At 45.8% G+C, this 18,340-nt stretch overlaps 1 protein-coding gene across 1 annotated transcript; it reads right to left on the bottom strand.

Annotated features, from left to right (window-relative positions):
* Nucleotides 1–534: 534 nt before the first annotated feature.
* On the bottom strand, nt 535–18,199 carry LOC144938502 (uncharacterized). Its single transcript, XM_078866375.1, has 3 exons — nt 18,116–18,199; nt 8,961–8,994; nt 535–3,479 (listed from the first exon to the last, which is right to left on the bottom strand). Exons 2-3 carry the CDS (start codon nt 8,971–8,973, stop codon nt 2,509–2,511), a joined length of 984 nt encoding a protein of 327 aa, XP_078722501.1. The 5' UTR covers nt 8,974–8,994; nt 18,116–18,199; the 3' UTR covers nt 535–2,508.
* Between the last annotated feature and the right edge of the window lie 141 nt (nt 18,200–18,340).

Here is an 18,340-nt window from a genome sequence, read left to right as displayed (position 1 = left end):
GTTAGTGCTAGTGTGGTTAGGGTTAGGGCTAGTAGTGTGGTTAGGATTAGTGCTAGTGTGGTTAGGGTTAGTGCTAGTAGTGTTAGTACTAGTGTCTGAATGACTAGTATGGTTGGCGTTAAAGTTAGCGTGGATGGGCTTGGCCTAGTGTGGTTAGGATTAGGGCTATTGTGGTTAGCGCTAGGCTAGCATCTGGCTAGCTCGTGTGGTAGTCGTTAGGGATAGTGTCTGGCTGGGTATTGTCACTTGGATTAGGGAGAGAGTGGTAGTAGTTATGGTTAGGTCTACTATCTGGCTGACTAGTGTGGTAGTAGGGTTAGGGATTGTGTCTTGATAGATATTGTGACTTGGGTTAGGGCTAGTATCTGGTTGGCTAGTGTGCTCCACCATCTAACAACTGGTGCCTTCCCTCATTGCCAGGAATTTTCACATTTCATTGACTCGTCAAAATTAGTAGAAAAATATTGTAAACACAAATATTGTAAAACGAAGGGGGAAAAAAACCACATCACAAAATGTAAAGGGACAAAGTAAACCACGGTATGCACTTTAATTCAAGTAACAAAACAACATAGCTCTTGTCGAATTTCTGCGGGTAATGAGAAAAAAAAATACTGTGGGGCCTTTGAGACCGCTGCAGAGCAGTGCGTGTGTGTGTTTTTTTTTCGTAATTTGTTCTTTAGCAAGGGGAGTTTACCTGCCCGCATTATCACTCGTGTAATTAATACTGAAACGACGACACAGAAACAGACAAGGGGGGTTAACATTTTCTCAAGAACCTTGGGAGACATTTCATCGACCGAACGCTAGCTACACGGTGCGTACGCGTGGCCTAAAATATTAAATATCCAACGCCTTTAAAATGTGGATTTTATTTTACAGTACAGCCACTTTTACAATCCACCTACATTTACTTCCAAAGCAGACTTCACAACTAAATTCACACGAATGTTATCATAAGTATTATGCACTATATACGTAACAAAATGTTTAACCCCATGCTTTATTCGAGCGCTGGGCGGTGGTCATAACCATTTGTTTGTCTTGAGCCAGTGGGTGTTAATTCCACATTTCGACGGCGGGGCCCAGTCTGACCTTTAATAAATAACAATGTCAAGTATATCTCTCTCTCATCAACGGTCGGAGCAGTTGAAAGTCAATGGCAAAGCAAATAGAGTACAGTATACGATTTCAATAGACTACACGGCAGATTTACGAGACATGAAAAGCGTAGAAAGCATTTTGGTCAAAACTCTGGCCCAATACATTGACTGATGACGACTTTGTGTTATAGTGCGTGCGTGTTGCTCGTGACAGATATAGGAGAATATGGAGAGAACCAAACGTGTGATATTCTGCCTAAAATTCTTACCCCCTAGTGTGTTGAGGAGTAAGAAAAGGCACCGTGTTGAATGTGCCGTAGTGCCAAAATGCAGACTTTATGACCTGTGTAGATAATGAAAGATAATTTATCTCACGTCGAATGTCAGACCTGGCATAGCAAACAAGGGACTCAAGACATTGGGTAATGTCAGACGTTTGAACTGCAATCGTAATGCTCTGAACTTGCGCTCTGAAACGTTTTGGATGTTAAAGTGCACTATAAAATGTATCAATGTACGCCTATTTGCACTGTGTATTTATACATATAATAACCCACAGGATGTCAATAAGGTACAATTGAAGGCATATATATACACACACACGTACACGCGCGATCAAACGTAGACATTTATGAATAGGTACCAAAAGACCGGTGTATTTTAAACACCCGTATTTGCTGTGTAATAATATTGTTAATTTACTTTTTTTGCGACGTCTTAGCGGAGCATTGAAACAATTTCACGTGATCAAGTCAGTCGCGTTTGTCTCACACGAAGTCGCAGCCAACGAATAACAAAAGCACTTCCACGCACAGATAAATAACCTTCAGCGTCCAGGGCATGACAACCGCGAAATGAGCGCCGTTCATTTTGTACGTGCCTGGCTGTCTCTCTCTGGAGAGAGAAGACCACTCTCTCTCTCACGTTTCCATTAAGCCCAGATTTGGCCAAATTTGCAAGTGAGCGGTGCCGTGCTGCAGCCCAATGGATTTCTCTTAACCCTGTCATAAAGAAATGACGATTTGTGTAGAAACCTAGAGCACACTTGCTAATACAATGTTGACAAAATTATGATATAAGCGAGCACCTGTTAAGGCCAGCACAGCACATGCTTATGAGGTGGCAGATTGGGTTCAGCACCATGGACGTGTTGCCACCTCCCGTCTGACCGGCGCTTCATGGTTCAAACCACAACACCGCACCGTGTACTTATTCTAGGCTGAGTTGACCTAGGGGAGGCTCAGGCCAGGTTCAGATATCAATTGGTATTGGTGCTGTGCTCGGCAAGGAATTGAACTCCGGTTGGCTAGGATTGTGGCACAGTGTGCTAATCACAGCACACACACAAACAAATGTCCCACGTGGCCTGTCATCGCACACACTCACACGCAGGAACGCCGCGGTGTCACTGATGATCATGAATGGGGATGAATCCTTCTCCGCTGAAGTCTGGCTCAGCCGTGGACTCTGGGATGAAGCTGATCTTGCTCACGACTCGACTGGATCCCGACGCGTACACCCGATGGCCCTCTTCGCCTGAACCGCCATCGGCATCGGAAAGCCCTCCACGATCGCTGCTGTATGTGTCGTTCGCAGCCGAGTGGCTGCTGCTACTGCTGCTCTGGCTCCTGCTGCTGCTCCCGTTGTAGCTGCCATCCTGATTCCTGATGCCAGTGCCCAGCCGGTGCTTTCTACTCATGCTGCTGCTGCTGCTGTGGCGGGTTCCGACTTTGCCATCCCTGCCTCGGCCGTCCTTTCTCCTGCTCTTGCCGGTTCTGCCGCGGCTAACGGCGGCACTCCCCGCGACTGCGTCCGCCCCGTCCTGGAGCCACCCCAAGTCCAAAGGACCAAGTCCGCTGGAATCCACGGCCGCCTCCCTCTCCTCGTCCTCATCATCCACCGTCTCCTCTTCCTCCTCCTTCTCAGCCACCTCGAGCGTCAGAGACGCGCCAGATCCGTCCTCGGCATCCGGGACCAATGGCGCTCTCCGCTTGGCCGTGGCGGGGGACGGAGCGGAGGCGAAATCGGTGGTCGCGTTGCCGGCGGCCGCGCGCGGTTTCATCTCCGTGCCCAGGCTACCGTGCAAATCCCGAAGCAGTTCCACCACAGTGTCCACGTCGAGCCAAAAATTAGCCCAGCCGCTGTTGCTGGCCACGGCCGTCGAGTCGAGTGAGTGCGGGGGGTCGCCGTGGTAGCGGCGCGGAGGAGGTGGAGGATGATTGTGATGATTATGGGGAAGGTGATGATGGTGGTGATGATGATGATGGCCCAGGATGGAGTTGTGTCCGAAGGACGGGTCCCCGTGACTCCACGGCCACACGTCCTCGTCCAGGCCTGCCGGAGTCTTACCCTTCCCATCCGTCCCAGATTTTTTCCCTGCACAACAACAACAACAAAGGGGTTACAACAATTACCAAAGTGACTTTTGCATGCAGCTGAACAGTTTGCAGAGAGGTGTAACGATCTGTCACAATTCGATTAAAATATTAAATTTTTACTTAACGTAGCGGCCTCTAATGTGTGTAGGGGTCGCGTGAACCAATTGCACGCGACACACGGGGTATGAATATATATGGAACACACTTATACTTGCATGGGTGAACTAACATAGGTGGGACAAAGTCATTGTTATGCAAGTCCAAGTCGAGTCGCAAGTCATCAAATTCATGACTCGAGTCTGACTCGAGTCCAAGTCACATGACTCGAGTCCACATCTCATAGGTGGGACACAGTCATTGTTATGCAAGTCCAAGTCGAGTCGCAAGTCATCAAATTCATGACTCGAGTCTGACTCGAGTCCAAGTCACATGACTCGAGTCCACACCTCTGTGAACTAATGCATGTGTGGCAGTCTTAAGAATCGTTACACCCCTACAGGTTGGCGACCGTACGTCCCTTAAACACTCGGAAACAAAGATGTGTCTGTGATTGAAGAGAAAAAAAAAAGCATGCAGGCTGGAAACAAACTCGTGTTAATATCCACAAAACGGTGTCTTAAGACGGGAAAAGCAGAACAATAAGTCCCAGCATGCTGTGCATGTCACGGTGACACCACCGCATACATCCCTACACGCAGCACTGTGTTGACTCAGCTCGACAGAGCTGGGGGGGGGGTGAAGTTTTCGCCCCCCCTTTGAATTCAAAGCCATGGCAGGATAACAAGGCAACAACCTACAGGATTCATCATCTCTGCACGTGGACTCATCAGCACAGCGTAGCCGTCATTGCCTTCTGTCTGCGCTCGTTGTGTCGGCTGGTGCGGGGTGGTGGTTGGGGGGGGGACTTTATGCTGAGCAGCTCTGGCTGGCACCTACGCTCGCTGTGGGGAACAGATCTGGCGCACGCCCAAGGGTTGGCAATCGCAAGTGTGGGAGTTTTCTGTCGCCGATGTAAAACAACAACAAAAACCCCCCATCGGACAGATTTCTTTCGAAATAATTTAATAACACGACGAGGTCGTTGGTGGCACTGCGAGAGAAAATAATTACGTGGTGCAAAACTGTGACAATGTGGCATTTTTCATGAGAACTCGGTACACAGTGGTGGTGGTGTTAGCCCATTGGGGGGGGGGGGGGGAGGGGCAGGGGGCCCGAAGCATGAACTCCGAGTGAGATAGAGAGGTGGCAGAGATGAGATTAACGTGATGAGAGAAGAGAGATACAGCGAAGAGCCATGATTGTGAAATGAAAAGGAGATGTCGACAAGAGTGAGATGCAGCGAGATGTGGGATGAGCAATTGGCATTTCATAGACACAAGAACAGAGCTCGAATACTTTTAGAGTTTTGTATGAGTACTACTAAAAGGGCCGCAGTTTTTGGGGGGTTTGATTAAAAAAAAACGGTGCACTGCAAACCCCGATTGTTTTAATTCGGTGAAATGCGATACGAAAAAAATATGAACGCGTCTGTTTATGGCAATCGAGTTTTTACTTGCCGTCAATAAACTGTGATGCGTACACAGTCAAACAAATGTGATGACGAGGCACGAAGAAAACTGTCACGGCCGAAGCACTGTTTGATTAATGGTGGATATCTCATCAAGATTAACACAATTTGGACTGGTACAACAGGGTGTTTTGGCGACAGAACTGAATGAATAAAGCATTGTAAAGTTATCATTGCAACTCTGCATGCGATTTCAATACTGCCTTGCCTTCGCAGAAATGTTTGACCGCTTCCTCCATACGCAGTCTGCTGTATATTTCAGCCCATGAGTATGCTCCGTATTTGTATACACAGTGCAGTGGAGTATTTCACGAGCCAAGGTGGGGGTCGTTGGTCCCAGCTGGAGTGTCAGGATCCACCTTAGCCAGTACTCCCTTCATTCACCTTATTCTGGAAGCACCACTCATGGGCAGTGCCCATCCGCGGACAGAAACATTACCACGTAGGCCTTCGCGAACAATATCATCCATAATATAGTTTTTTTTTTGGGTTAGATCGTGTAAATATAAATGTGTCGTTAAACGCACCACCATCCGACACAGCCACGCGAAGGGCTCACAAGTGACATCATCACACCTATCTCTTTATTTAAGGAACGAAACAGGAGGATTTCTCCACAAATCTGGTTGTCGCCTGATGAAGCTGGTTGTAATTACTGGCGAAACGTCGTACCCAGATTGTAAATGTTGTGGATTTGCTCAACACATCGGTGTTGTGGTACTCGTAACGAATTGGCGTGTTCTGTTTACGTCACAGACCTTACTAATTGGCTGTGTCGGGTGGTGGCGGGTTTAACGACACATTTATATTTACGCGAACTAACCCCAAAAAAACGATATGATGGAAAAATATTACCGTACGTAGCGTCCGTTTCATAGACACATTTGTTATCAACGCTAATCCTGCAGATGTTTCAAATCGCACAAGTATGTGTCCTCTTCTCCAAAACGATGCTCTCTATTAAACACGCTTTAACGGGCATTTATCTCGTTACGTCGTTAAAAAGAAGCTACCGCAACGACCTTGCTATCGCAGGTGCACGTAATCAAGAGATACACCGCTTTAATACAAACAAAAAACATTGTGAGCATTCATATTCTTAGGTTTTTTTGGTAAAGTCACGTAGGTAAAAACATTAAAAACTATTCTTAGTCTCAAGCCTCACCTTACCATATTAATAATAAGTATGCGGCCCTTGCCCCACCACCTTCTCCAACCATTATATAAACGCAGTGGTAACTCCTGCAATCTCTCATTTACTTGATACAGCTGTCGTGGCTGTGACGGTACTACCTGAAGACGGAAGCTTGTGTTGCCTCCGAAACGTCGTGATTTTTATTTTTTTTTATTTTATTTTACTTTTTTATGTTTTTACCTACGTGACTTTACCGAAAAAACCTAAGAATATGAATCATTGCAGTCACGAAAGCTTCAAATCTAGAATTGTGAGCATTCGCCACACCACTGGGTGGCACCAATAATCAATTTGTGGGCCAATGTCTCAAGGACCAAAATGAATAAATCGCGCTTGATAGTAGAAGCGGCAAAGCGATGGCAAACGTAGCGGCGAGTAGCGCGGGTGACGCAATCGACCTGCATGCCGCCAACGCAAAGTCACAATCGGCTCACCGTGCAACAGCTAAATGTTCAAGACAACGTCAAAGTTTACTGCACTCGGCAATGTAATTAAGCAGACAATGCCGCCCCCTCAAGCAAAATCATTTTTGTTACACATCGCATCAGCTACATGGGCTTCTAAACAATATTGTTTGAAAACAAGCCAACTCTGGACCGGTTTCGACATGCTTTGCCTCATCAGCAGGTGACATTCTTTAAGCCAATGCTGGTGATCTTCCTGATGTGTGTGTGTGTTTTTAAAGGTAAGGAGCCTTCCCTGTAAAAAAAAAATACCCAGCTCCTCGCTTGGCGAAAATTGATGTAATGTGCAATGCGCAGTCATTATTAAGCGCTGTTGTAGAGAGGACTGTAAAGTAACAACATAAATCAGCAAACATTTCCCATATCAAGTGCTCAAAGCGGAAGTGACTAAAGATCCAACACTTGGCCAAAACAGAACCTTGAGGCTCTTCCAAGTACGTAAAACTATTATGCACGATCAATAAATTAGTTAATATGTGAATATGTTTACACGAACAGCATAATACATATTTTATATATTTCTGTTTCGTGTCTCCGCATAAACAGTTAAACCGAGTCTCGTCTAACCGTGTAACCAACGGGCGTCTGGGACTTTGTTGACCCAGCAGCGTATGGACTTGGTGTGGTTTTTGTACAATATGGAGTATCGCAGCAACGATTGTAGCGCTCGTTTCTCCAGGAACGCAACCTGAGCGCTAAGCGAGGTGTGCCCGTATTTTACGAGGACAATTCAAAGCGGGTCACAGCGCCGTCCAGTGGTGGCCGCTGTGCGGTACCGTCACCGAGCACAAAAGTAACGGTCGTTTTGTAGCTTGAAGTTGTTGATAATATTTAACTCTGGGTTCTCCCCACGTTCCGCCAATCTCTCCGCTAAAACCTCCTATATTTAGCCCAGAGGTCGCAACCGGGTGCCCGATACCCGCACCCTACCTGATGCCCGGCTACCCGTACCCGGCCGGGTACGGGTACGGGTACCCGTTTGCAACCCTGGTGCGGCACCTGGGTCTGTCCCGTGACCTCCTATCAGCGTGGCCTCAAAGTGCACCTGGCCTGCCACGGGTGCCGTGGAGGTGTCACCGTCACTCGGTGGCTAATGACGGGTACCGGTTTCGATGTGACCAGACTTTCATAACTTTATTGACACCGGGAACGTGTTTCACATTCCCGAGGGCCTTAATATTCTGGCGAATACGGTAGCAAAGCCTCTTTATCCTCATCCAACCACTTTGAACAGTTATTAGCTGCGTTTGGGCTACACGGAAGAGCCTCTTGTGTAATCATTAAGTTTGTTTTACACGTACCCTCTGGGGGTGCTGCACAGAATACGGACTCACCCAGAAGCGGTGCATTGACACGGATAAAACAATTAAAAGTATAATTAAAATATGTAAACACCCAAAGCACCACCCACGATTAGGGAACAGCGAGTTTCAATTTAAAATCTGTTAAAATCCAATAACACAGGGGAATTTTCTTTTTTATAGCACAAGACTCAAATAGAAAACCAATTATCTCCTTAAATCTCTCTGTTTATGGTGGGACAAACATTTGCTTTTGTGCTTCAGCCAAATCACAGTGGATTATTCTAAACAAACAGACGACACGTGTATCGTGATGGCACCAGGAACCACTCTTCACATAAGCAGTGGCTGCTGCAGTGTTATTGATTGAGCCCGTATAGACATGACTTCATGATGTCACGGTAAGTGACATCAGTTCAATGACATCATGTCCACTCTTTTTCCGCCAAAAGTGGTGTCACATGGCACCGGGTGACATCCGTTTTGCGAGTACGAAGACATGTTATCGCAAAACGTAAACTACCCGTTTAAACAATTAACGACTCCAAAATCATAAGAAATTGCAATCTGAAGCTCATCCCTTAGCGATGAATCTCGTATCAATAAAATCGTTTTCGATACAACATCATGCCGTGTATGGATTTGGGCATTACGTCAAAAACCTTCCGGGACAATGCACCAACAGTGGGAAATGCATTTCGGGATACGTTGAACAACAGACACGACGGTGAACTCTAGCCGGTGGTACCGCGTGGAATGCAAGAAAAATAACAGAACAAAAAAATCACAACAACTTAAAACCAAATGGCCTTAACGAGCTCATGCAAAATGAAAATCACAGCAAACGACACGCTGGTTATGGCCATGCTGGCTGCAGCAATGAATGGACGATGGGGCTGGAAATGAGACGGCACACGAATGGGAGGTGGATTATGACCACACAGCCTTGTACCTGTAATTATCATAGCTGCTGTCACCTTTGAAACCTGATTGCAAAGAGAAACACAGACGTTAAAAGCGGCATTCGCACGGTTAATTGTGAAAAGGTTTTCGGACGTCGCAATTAAAAAGCAAAGTGGATCACGGTGGAGCGTTGTGAAGCGTGCGTTAAGAAGATTTCAGTTCCGCCTTCCCACATTGTCCTGCTTGGCACGTTAAGACTGATCTGCAGAGGCGCGTGCTGTTATGTGTGCTGTGTGTGTTTCGCACAAACAGCGAGGTGATTCATAGTCCGGGTCACTGTTCTGGGAGTTACCTTGGCACACCATATCTACTTTGCTTTAATTTTGCAGATTCTTTTGAAGCGGCTAGGGTGGTGGCTCAGTTAAAATCCCCGTTTTTGGTAAACTCAGGCCCATCATCAATCATCATCACCACCATCGATTCAACGAGTACCACTTTGTGGAAACATCAACAGTGGTTGTCCTCCGGAGGGAATCACCCCTGCCAAAGGAATGTGGAATTTCCAGCACGGCATTAGGGTTGTAAGAGGCAGATGAGTTCCGCCTCAATGCTCGTTTGAGCACGAAATCACATTTGACGTTTTAAATTTGTATTTCTCCTCTCGTTGTTGTAGTTTAAAAGTGTTGCTGGATAACCGTGGACACGATGGGTTACATTTTCCTGCAAACTCGTGGACGCGGAACAACGCAACGTCGATGTGTCGATTATGCATCGTGACCAACGAATACTCGTAGAACTGGAGTGGGTAGGGTCGGTGTATCAGTGTAAGATGATGGATGTAAAGTAAGTGGGGTAGGTGGATCAGTGTAAGATGATGGATGTAAAGTGAGTGGGGTAGGTGGATCAGTATAAGATGATGGATGTAACGTGAGTGGGGTAGGTGGATCAGTGTAAGATGATGGATGTAACGTGAGTGGGGTAGGTGGATCAGTGTAAGATGATGGATGTAAAGTGAGTGGGGTAGGTGGATCAGTGTAAGATGATGGATGTAAAGTGAGTGGGGTAGGTGGATCAGTTTAAGATGATGGATGTAACGTGAGTGGGGTAGGTGGATCAGTATAAGATGATGGATGTAACGTGAGTGGGGAAGGTGGATCAGTGTAAGATGATGGATGTAACGTGAGTGGGGTAGGTGGATCAGTGTAAGATGATGGATGTAACGTGAGTGGGGTAGGTGGATCATTATAAGATGATGGATGTAAAGTGAGTGGGTTAGGTGGATTAGTGTAAGATGATGGATGTAAAGTGAGTGGGGTAGGTGGATCAGTATAAGATGATGGATGTAAAGTGAGTGGGGTAGGTGGATCAGTGTAAGATGATGGATGTAAAGTGAGTGGGGTAGGTGGATCAGTATAAGATGATGGATGTAACGTGAGTGGGGTAGGTGGATCAGTATAAGATGATGGATGTAACGTGAGTGGGGTAGGTGGATCAGTATAAGATGATGGATATAACGTGAGTGGGGTAGGTGGATCAGTATAAGATGATGGATGTAAAGTGAGTGGGGTAGGTGGATTAGTGTAAGATGATGGATGTAAAGTGAGTGGGGTAGGTGGATCAGTTTAAGATGATGGATGTAAAGTGAGTGGGGTAGGTGGATCAGTGTAAGATGATGGATGTAAAGTGAGTGGGGTAGGTGGATCAGTTTAAGATGATGGATGTAACGTGAGTGGGGTAGGTGGATCAGTGTAAGATGATGGATGTAACGTGAGTGGGGTAGGTGGATCAGTTTAAGATGATGGATGTAACGTGAGTGGGGTAGGTGGATCAGTGTAAGATGATGGATGTAAAGTGAGTGGGGTAGGTGGATCAGTTTAAGATGATGGATGTAAAGTGAGTGGGGTAGGTGGATCAGTATAAGATGATGGATGTAACGTGAGTGGGGTAGGTGGATCAGTGTAAGATGATGGATGTAACGTGAGTGGGGTAGGTGGATCAGTGTAAGATGATGGATGTAAAGTGAGTGGGGTAGGTGGATCTGTTTAAGATGATGGATGTAACGTGAGTGGGGTAGGTGGATCAGTATAAGATGATGGATGTAACGTGAGTGGGGTAGGTGGATCAGTATAAGATGATGGATGTAAAGTGAGTGGGGTAGGTGGATTAGTGTAAGATGATGGATGTAAAGTGAGTGGGGTAGGTGGATCAGTATAAGATGATGGATGTAAAGTGAGTGGGGTAGGTGGATCAGTTTAAGATGATGGATGTAAAGTGAGTGGGGTAGGTGGATCAGTGTAAGATGATGGATGTAACGTGAGTGGGGTAGGTGGATCATTATAAGATGATGGATGTAAAGTGAGTGGGTTAGGTGGATTAGTGTAAGATGATGGATGTAAAGTGAGTGGGGTAGGTGGATCAGTATAAGATGATGGATGTAAAGTGAGTGGGGTAGGTGGATCAGTGTAAGATGATGGATGTAAAGTGAGTGGGGTAGGTGGATCAGTATAAGATGATGGATGTAACGTGAGTGGGGTAGGTGGATCAGTGTAAGATGATGGATGTAACGTGAGTGGGGTAGGTGGATCAGTGTAAGATGATGGATGTAAAGTGAGTGGGGTAGGTGGATCAGTTTAAGATGATGGATGTAACGTGAGTGGGGTAGGTGGATCAGTATAAGATGATGGATGTAACGTGAGTGGGGTAGGTGGATCAGTATAAGATGATGGATGTAAAGTGAGTGGGGTAGGTGGATTAGTGTAAGATGATGGATGTAAAGTGAGTGGGGTAGGTGGATCAGTTTAAGATGATGGATGTAAAGTGAGTGGGGTAGGTGGATCAGTGTAAGATGATGGATGTAAAGTGAGTGGGGTAGGTGGATCAGTTTAAGATGATGGATGTAACGTGAGTGGGGTAGGTGGATCAGTGTAAGATGATGGATGTAACGTGAGTGGGGTAGGTGGATCAGTTTAAGATGATGGATGTAACGTGAGTGGGGTAGGTGGATCAGTGTAAGATGATGGATGTAAAGTGAGTGGGGTAGGTGGATCAGTTTAAGATGATGGATGTAAAGTGAGTGGGGTAGGTGGATCAGTATAAGATGATGGATGTAACGTGAGTGGGGTAGGTGGATCAGTGTAAGATGATGGATGTAACGTGAGTGGGGTAGGTGGATCAGTGTAAGATGATGGATGTAAAGTGAGTGGGGTAGGTGGATCTGTTTAAGATGATGGATGTAACGTGAGTGGGGTAGGTGGATCAGTATAAGATGATGGATGTAACGTGAGTGGGGTAGGTGGATCAGTATAAGATGATGGATGTAAAGTGAGTGGGGTAGGTGGATTAGTGTAAGATGATGGATGTAAAGTGAGTGGGGTAGGTGGATCAGTATAAGATGATGGATGTAAAGTGAGTGGGGTAGGTGGATCAGTTTAAGATGATGGATGTAAAGTGAGTGGGGTAGGTGGATCAGTGTAAGATGATGGATGTAAAGTGAGTGGGGTAGGTGGATCAGTGTAAGATGATGGATGTAACGTGAGTGGGGTAGGTGGATCAGTATAAGATGATGGATGTAAAGTGAGTGGGGTAGGTGGATCAGTGTAAGATGATGGATGTAACGTGAGTGGGGTAGGTGGATCAGTATAAGATGATGGATGTAACGTGAGTGGGGTAGGTGGATCATTATAAGATGATGGATGTAACGTGAGTGGGTAGGTGCATGAGTGTAAGATGATGGATGTAAAGTGAGTGGGGTAGGTGGATCAGTTTAAGATGATGGATGTAAAGTGAGTGGGGTAGGTGGATCAGTTTAAGATGATGGATGTAACGTGAGTGGGGTAGGTGGATCAGTATAAGATGATGGATGTAACGTGAGTGGGGTAGGTGGATCAGTATAAGATGATGGATGTAACGTGAGTGGGGTAGGTGGATCAGTATAAGATGATGGATGTAACGTGAGTGGGGTAGGTGGATCAGTATAAGATGATGGATGTAACGTGAGTGGGGTAGGTGGATCAGTATAAGATGATGGATGTAACATGAGTGGGGTAGGTGGATCAGTTTAAGATGATGGATGTAACATGAGTGGGGTAGGTGGATCAGTATAAGATGATGGATGTAACATGAGTGGGGTAGGTGGATCAGTTTAAGATGATGGATGTAACGTGAGTGGGGTAGGTGGATCAGTGTAAGATGATGGATGTAAAGTGAGTGGGGTAGGTGGATCAGTTTAAGATGATGGATGTAACGTGAGTGGGGTAGGTGGATCAGTATAAGATGATGGATGTAACGTGAGTGGGGTAGGTGGATCAGTATAAGATGATGGATGTAAAGTGAGTGGGGTAGGTGGATTAGTGTAAGATGATGGATGTAAAGTGAGTGGGGTAGGTGGATCAGTTTAAGATGATGGATGTAAAGTGAGTGGGGTAGGTGGATCAGTGTAAGATGATGGATGTAAAGTGAGTGGGGTAGGTGGATCAGTTTAAGATGATGGATGTAACGTGAGTGGGGTAGGTGGATCAGTGTAAGATGATGGATGTAACGTGAGTGGGGTAGGTGGATCAGTTTAAGATGATGGATGTAACGTGAGTGGGGTAGGTGGATCAGTGTAAGATGATGGATGTAAAGTGAGTGGGGTAGGTGGATCAGTTTAAGATGATGGATGTAAAGTGAGTGGGGTAGGTGGATCAGTATAAGATGATGGATGTAACGTGAGTGGGGTAGGTGGATCAGTGTAAGATGATGGATGTAACGTGAGTGGGGTAGGTGGATCAGTGTAAGATGATGGATGTAAAGTGAGTGGGGTAGTTGGATCAGTATAAGATGATGGATGTAACGTGAGTGGGGTAGGTGGATCAGTATAAGATGATGGATGTAACGTGAGTGGGGTAGGTGGATCAGTTTAAGATGATGGATGTAACGTGAGTGGGGTAGGTGGATCAGTGTAAGATGATGGATGTAAAGTGAGTGGGGTAGGTGGATCAGTTTAAGATGATGGATGTAAAGTGAGTGGGGTAGGTGGATCAGTATAAGATGATGGATGTAACGTGAGTGGGGTAGGTGGATCAGTGTAAGATGATGGATGTAACGTGAGTGGGGTAGGTGGATCAGTGTAAGATGATGGATGTAAAGTGAGTGGGGTAGGTGGATCTGTTTAAGATGATGGATGTAACGTGAGTGGGGTAGGTGGATCAGTATAAGATGATGGATGTAACGTGAGTGGGGTAGGTGGATCAGTTTAAGATGATGGATGTAACGTGAGTGGGGTAGGTGGATCAGTATAAGATGATGGATGTAACGTGAGTGGGGTAGGTGGATCAGTATAAGATGATGGATGTAACGTCGAGTGGGGTAGGTGGATCAGTATAAGATGATGGATGTAACGTGAGTGGGGTAGGTGGATCAGTATAAGATGATGGATGTAACGTGAGTGGGGTAGGTGGATCAGTATAAGATGATGGATGTAACATGAGTGGGGTAGGTGGATCAGTTTAAGATGATGGATGTAACATGAGTGGGGTAGGTGGATCAGTATAAGATGATGGATGTAACATGAGTGGGGTAGGTGGATCAGTTTAAGATGATGGATGTAACATGAGTGGGGTAGGTGGATCAGTTTAAGATGATGGATGTAACATGAGTGGGGTAGGTGGATCAGTTTAAGATGATGGATGTAAAGTGAGTGGGGTAGGTGGATCAGTATAAGATGATGGATGTAACGTGAGTGGGGTAGGTGGATCAGTGTAAGATGATGGATGTAAAGTGAGTGGGTTAGGTGGATCAGTATAAGATGATGGATGTAACGTGAGTGGGGTAGGTGGATCATTATAAGATGATGGATGTAAAGTGAGTGGGTTAGGTGGATTAGTGTAAGATGATGGATGTAAAGTGAGTGGGGTAGGTGGATCAGTATAAGATGATGGATGTAAAGTGAGTGGGGTAGGTGGATCAGTGTAAGATGATGGATGTAAAGTGAGTGGGGTAGGTGGATCAGTATAAGATGATGGATGTAACGTGAGTGGGGTAGGTGGATCAGTGTAAGATGATGGATGTAACGTGAGTGGGGTAGGTGGATCAGTGTAAGATGATGGATGTAAAGTGAGTGGGGTAGGTGGATCAGTTTAAGATGATGGATGTAACGTGAGTGGGGTAGGTGGATCAGTATAAGATGATGGATGTAACGTGAGTGGGGTAGGTGGATCAGTATAAGATGATGGATGTAAAGTGAGTGGGGTAGGTGGATTAGTGTAAGATGATGGATGTAAAGTGAGTGGGGTAGGTGGATCAGTTTAAGATGATGGATGTAAAGTGAGTGGGGTAGGTGGATCAGTGTAAGATGATGGATGTAAAGTGAGTGGGGTAGGTGGATCAGTTTAAGATGATGGATGTAACGTGAGTGGGGTAGGTGGATCAGTGTAAGATGATGGATGTAACGTGAGTGGGGTAGGTGGATCAGTTTAAGATGATGGATGTAACGTGAGTGGGGTAGGTGGATCAGTGTAAGATGATGGATGTAAAGTGAGTGGGGTAGGTGGATCAGTTTAAGATGATGGATGTAAAGTGAGTGGGGTAGGTGGATCAGTATAAGATGATGGATGTAACGTGAGTGGGGTAGGTGGATCAGTGTAAGATGATGGATGTAACGTGAGTGGGGTAGGTGGATCAGTGTAAGATGATGGATGTAAAGTGAGTGGGGTAGGTGGATCAGTATAAGATGATGGATGTAAAGTGAGTGGGGTAGGTGGATCAGTTTAAGATGATGGATGTAAAGTGAGTGGGGTAGGTGGATCAGTGTAAGATGATGGATGTAACGTGAGTGGGTAGGTGTATGAGTGTAAGATGATGGATGTAAAGTGAGTGGGGTAGGTGGATCAGTTTAAGATGATGGATGTAAAGTGAGTGGGGTAGGTGGATCAGTTTAAGATGATGGATGTAACGTGAGTGGGGTAGGTGGATCAGTATAAGATGATGGATGTAACGTGAGTGGGGTAGGTGGATCAGTATAAGATGATGGATGTAACGTGAGTGGGGTAGGTGGATCAGTATAAGATGATGGATGTAACGTGAGTGGGGTAGGTGGATCAGTATAAGATGATGGATGTAACGTGAGTGGGGTAGGTGGATCAGTATAAGATGATGGATGTAACATGAGTGGGGTAGGTGGATCAGTTTAAGATGATGGATGTAACATGAGTGGGGTAGGTGGATCAGTATAAGATGATGGATGTAACATGAGTGGGGTAGGTGGATCAGTTTAAGATGATGGATGTAACATGAGTGGGGTAGGTGGATCAGTTTAAGATGATGGATGTAACATGAGTGGGGTAGGTGGATCAGTTTAAGATGATGGATGTAAAGTGAGTGGGGTAGGTGGATCAGTATAAGATGATGGATGTAACGTGAGTGGGGTAGGTGGATCAGTGTAAGATGATGGATGTAAAGTGAGTGGGGTAGGTGGATCAGTGTAAGATGATGGATGTAAAGTGAGTGGGGTAGGTGGATCAGTGTAAGATGATGGATGTAAAGTGAGTGGGGTAGGTGGATCAGTGTAAGATGATGGATGTAACGTGAGTGGGGTAGGTGGATCAGTATAAGATGATGGATGTAAAGTGAGTGGGGTAGGTGGATCAGTGTAAGATGATGGATGTAAAGTGAGTGGGGTAGGTGGATCAGTGTAAGATGATGGATGTAACGTGAGTGGGGTAGGTGGATCAGTATAAGATGATGGATGTAAAGTGAGTGGGGTAGGTGGATCAGTATAAGATGATGGATGTAAAGTGAGTGGGGTAGGTGGATCAGTGTAAGATTATGGATGTAACGTGAGTGGGGTAGGTGGATCAGTGTAAGATGATGGATGTAAAGTGAGTGGGGTAGGTGGATCAGTGTAAGATGATGGATGTAAAGTGAGTGGGGTAGGTGGATCAGTGTAAGATGATGGATGTAACGTGAGTGGGGTAGGTGGATCAGTGTAAGATGATGGATGTAAAGTGAGTGGGGTAGGTGGATCAGTATAAGATGATGGATGTAAAGTGAGTGGGGTAGGTGGATCAGTATAAGATGATGGATGTAAAGTGAGTGGGGTAGGTGGATCAGTGTAAGATGATGGATGTAAAGTGAGTGGGGTAGGTGGATCAGTATAAGATGATGGATGTAAAGTGAGTGGGGTAGGTGGATCAGTTTAAGATGATGGATGTAAAGTGAGTGGGGTAGGTGGATCAGTATAAGATGATGGATGTAAAGTGAGTGGGGTAGGTGGATCAGTGTAAGATGATGGATGTAACGTGAGTGGGGTAGGTGTATCAGTTTAAGATGATGGATGTAACGTGAGTGGGGTAGGTGTATCAGTTTAAGATGATGGATGTAACGTGAGTGGGGTAGGTGGATCAGTATAAGATGATGGATGTAAAGTGAGTGGGGTAGGTGGATCAGTGTAAGATGATGGATGTAAAGTGAGTGGGGTAGGTGGATCAGTATAAGATGATGGATGTAAAGTGAGTGGGGTAGGTGGATCAGTTTAAGATGATGGATGTAAAGTGAGTGGGGTAGGTGGATCAGTATAAGATGATGGATGTAAAGTGAGTGGGGTAGGTGGATCAGTGTAAGATGATGGATGTAACGTGAGTGGGGTAGGTGTATCAGTTTAAGATGATGGATGTAACGTGAGTGGGGTAGGTGTATCAGTTTAAGATGATGGATGTAACGTGAGTGGGGTAGGTGGATCAGTATAAGATGATGGATGTAAAGTGAGTGGGGTAGGTGGATCAGGATAAGATGGGCTTTGAGTGAGTGAGGCAAGTGGATGAGTGTGCGATGCTGCTGCAGGGTGAGGAGTGTGAGGAGTGTGAGGAGGAGGAGGAGGGGCGCTGTGCGGGATGACCACTACCTGTGTGTGTGTGCTATATTCTTAGGTTTTTTTGGTAAAGTCACGTAGGTAAAAAATTTAAATTAATAAAAGTAAAATAAAAGAAAAATAAAATCACGACGTTTCGGAGGCAACACAAGCTTCCGTGTTGCCTCCGAAACGTCGTGATTTTTATTTAATTTTTTATTTAATTTTACTTTTATTAATTTAAATTTTTTCCTACGTAACTTTACCGAAAAAACCTAAGAATATGAATCCTTGCAGTCACGAAAGTTTCAAATCTAGAATGTGCGTGTGTGCTGCTGCAGGGTGAGGAGTGTGAGGAGTAGGAGTGTGATGACCACTACCTGTGTGCGTGTTGCTGGGGGGCGGCTCGCACTGCCCGAGTCCCCGGCAGGCGCGGAGCCCAGCGAGCTGAGCGTGGAGGGCGCCGAGGGCGCCGCGCTCCAGCGTGTGCACCGCGTTCTGCATCTGCGTGGAAACGGAGGCGGTGAGTCCATGAAGACAAAGATCCCCCGTGTAGCCTTAACAGGCTGTTGGGGAAAGTGCTCTTAGCGAGCACCTATGAAGGC

This window comes from Lampetra fluviatilis, chromosome 22 (genome assembly GCF_964198595.1).
Source record: "Lampetra fluviatilis chromosome 22, kcLamFluv1.1, whole genome shotgun sequence".
In the NCBI taxonomy this organism is placed as follows: Eukaryota; Metazoa; Chordata; class Hyperoartia; order Petromyzontiformes; family Petromyzontidae; genus Lampetra; species Lampetra fluviatilis.
This window is presented reverse-complemented; position numbering and strand designations above follow the sequence as displayed.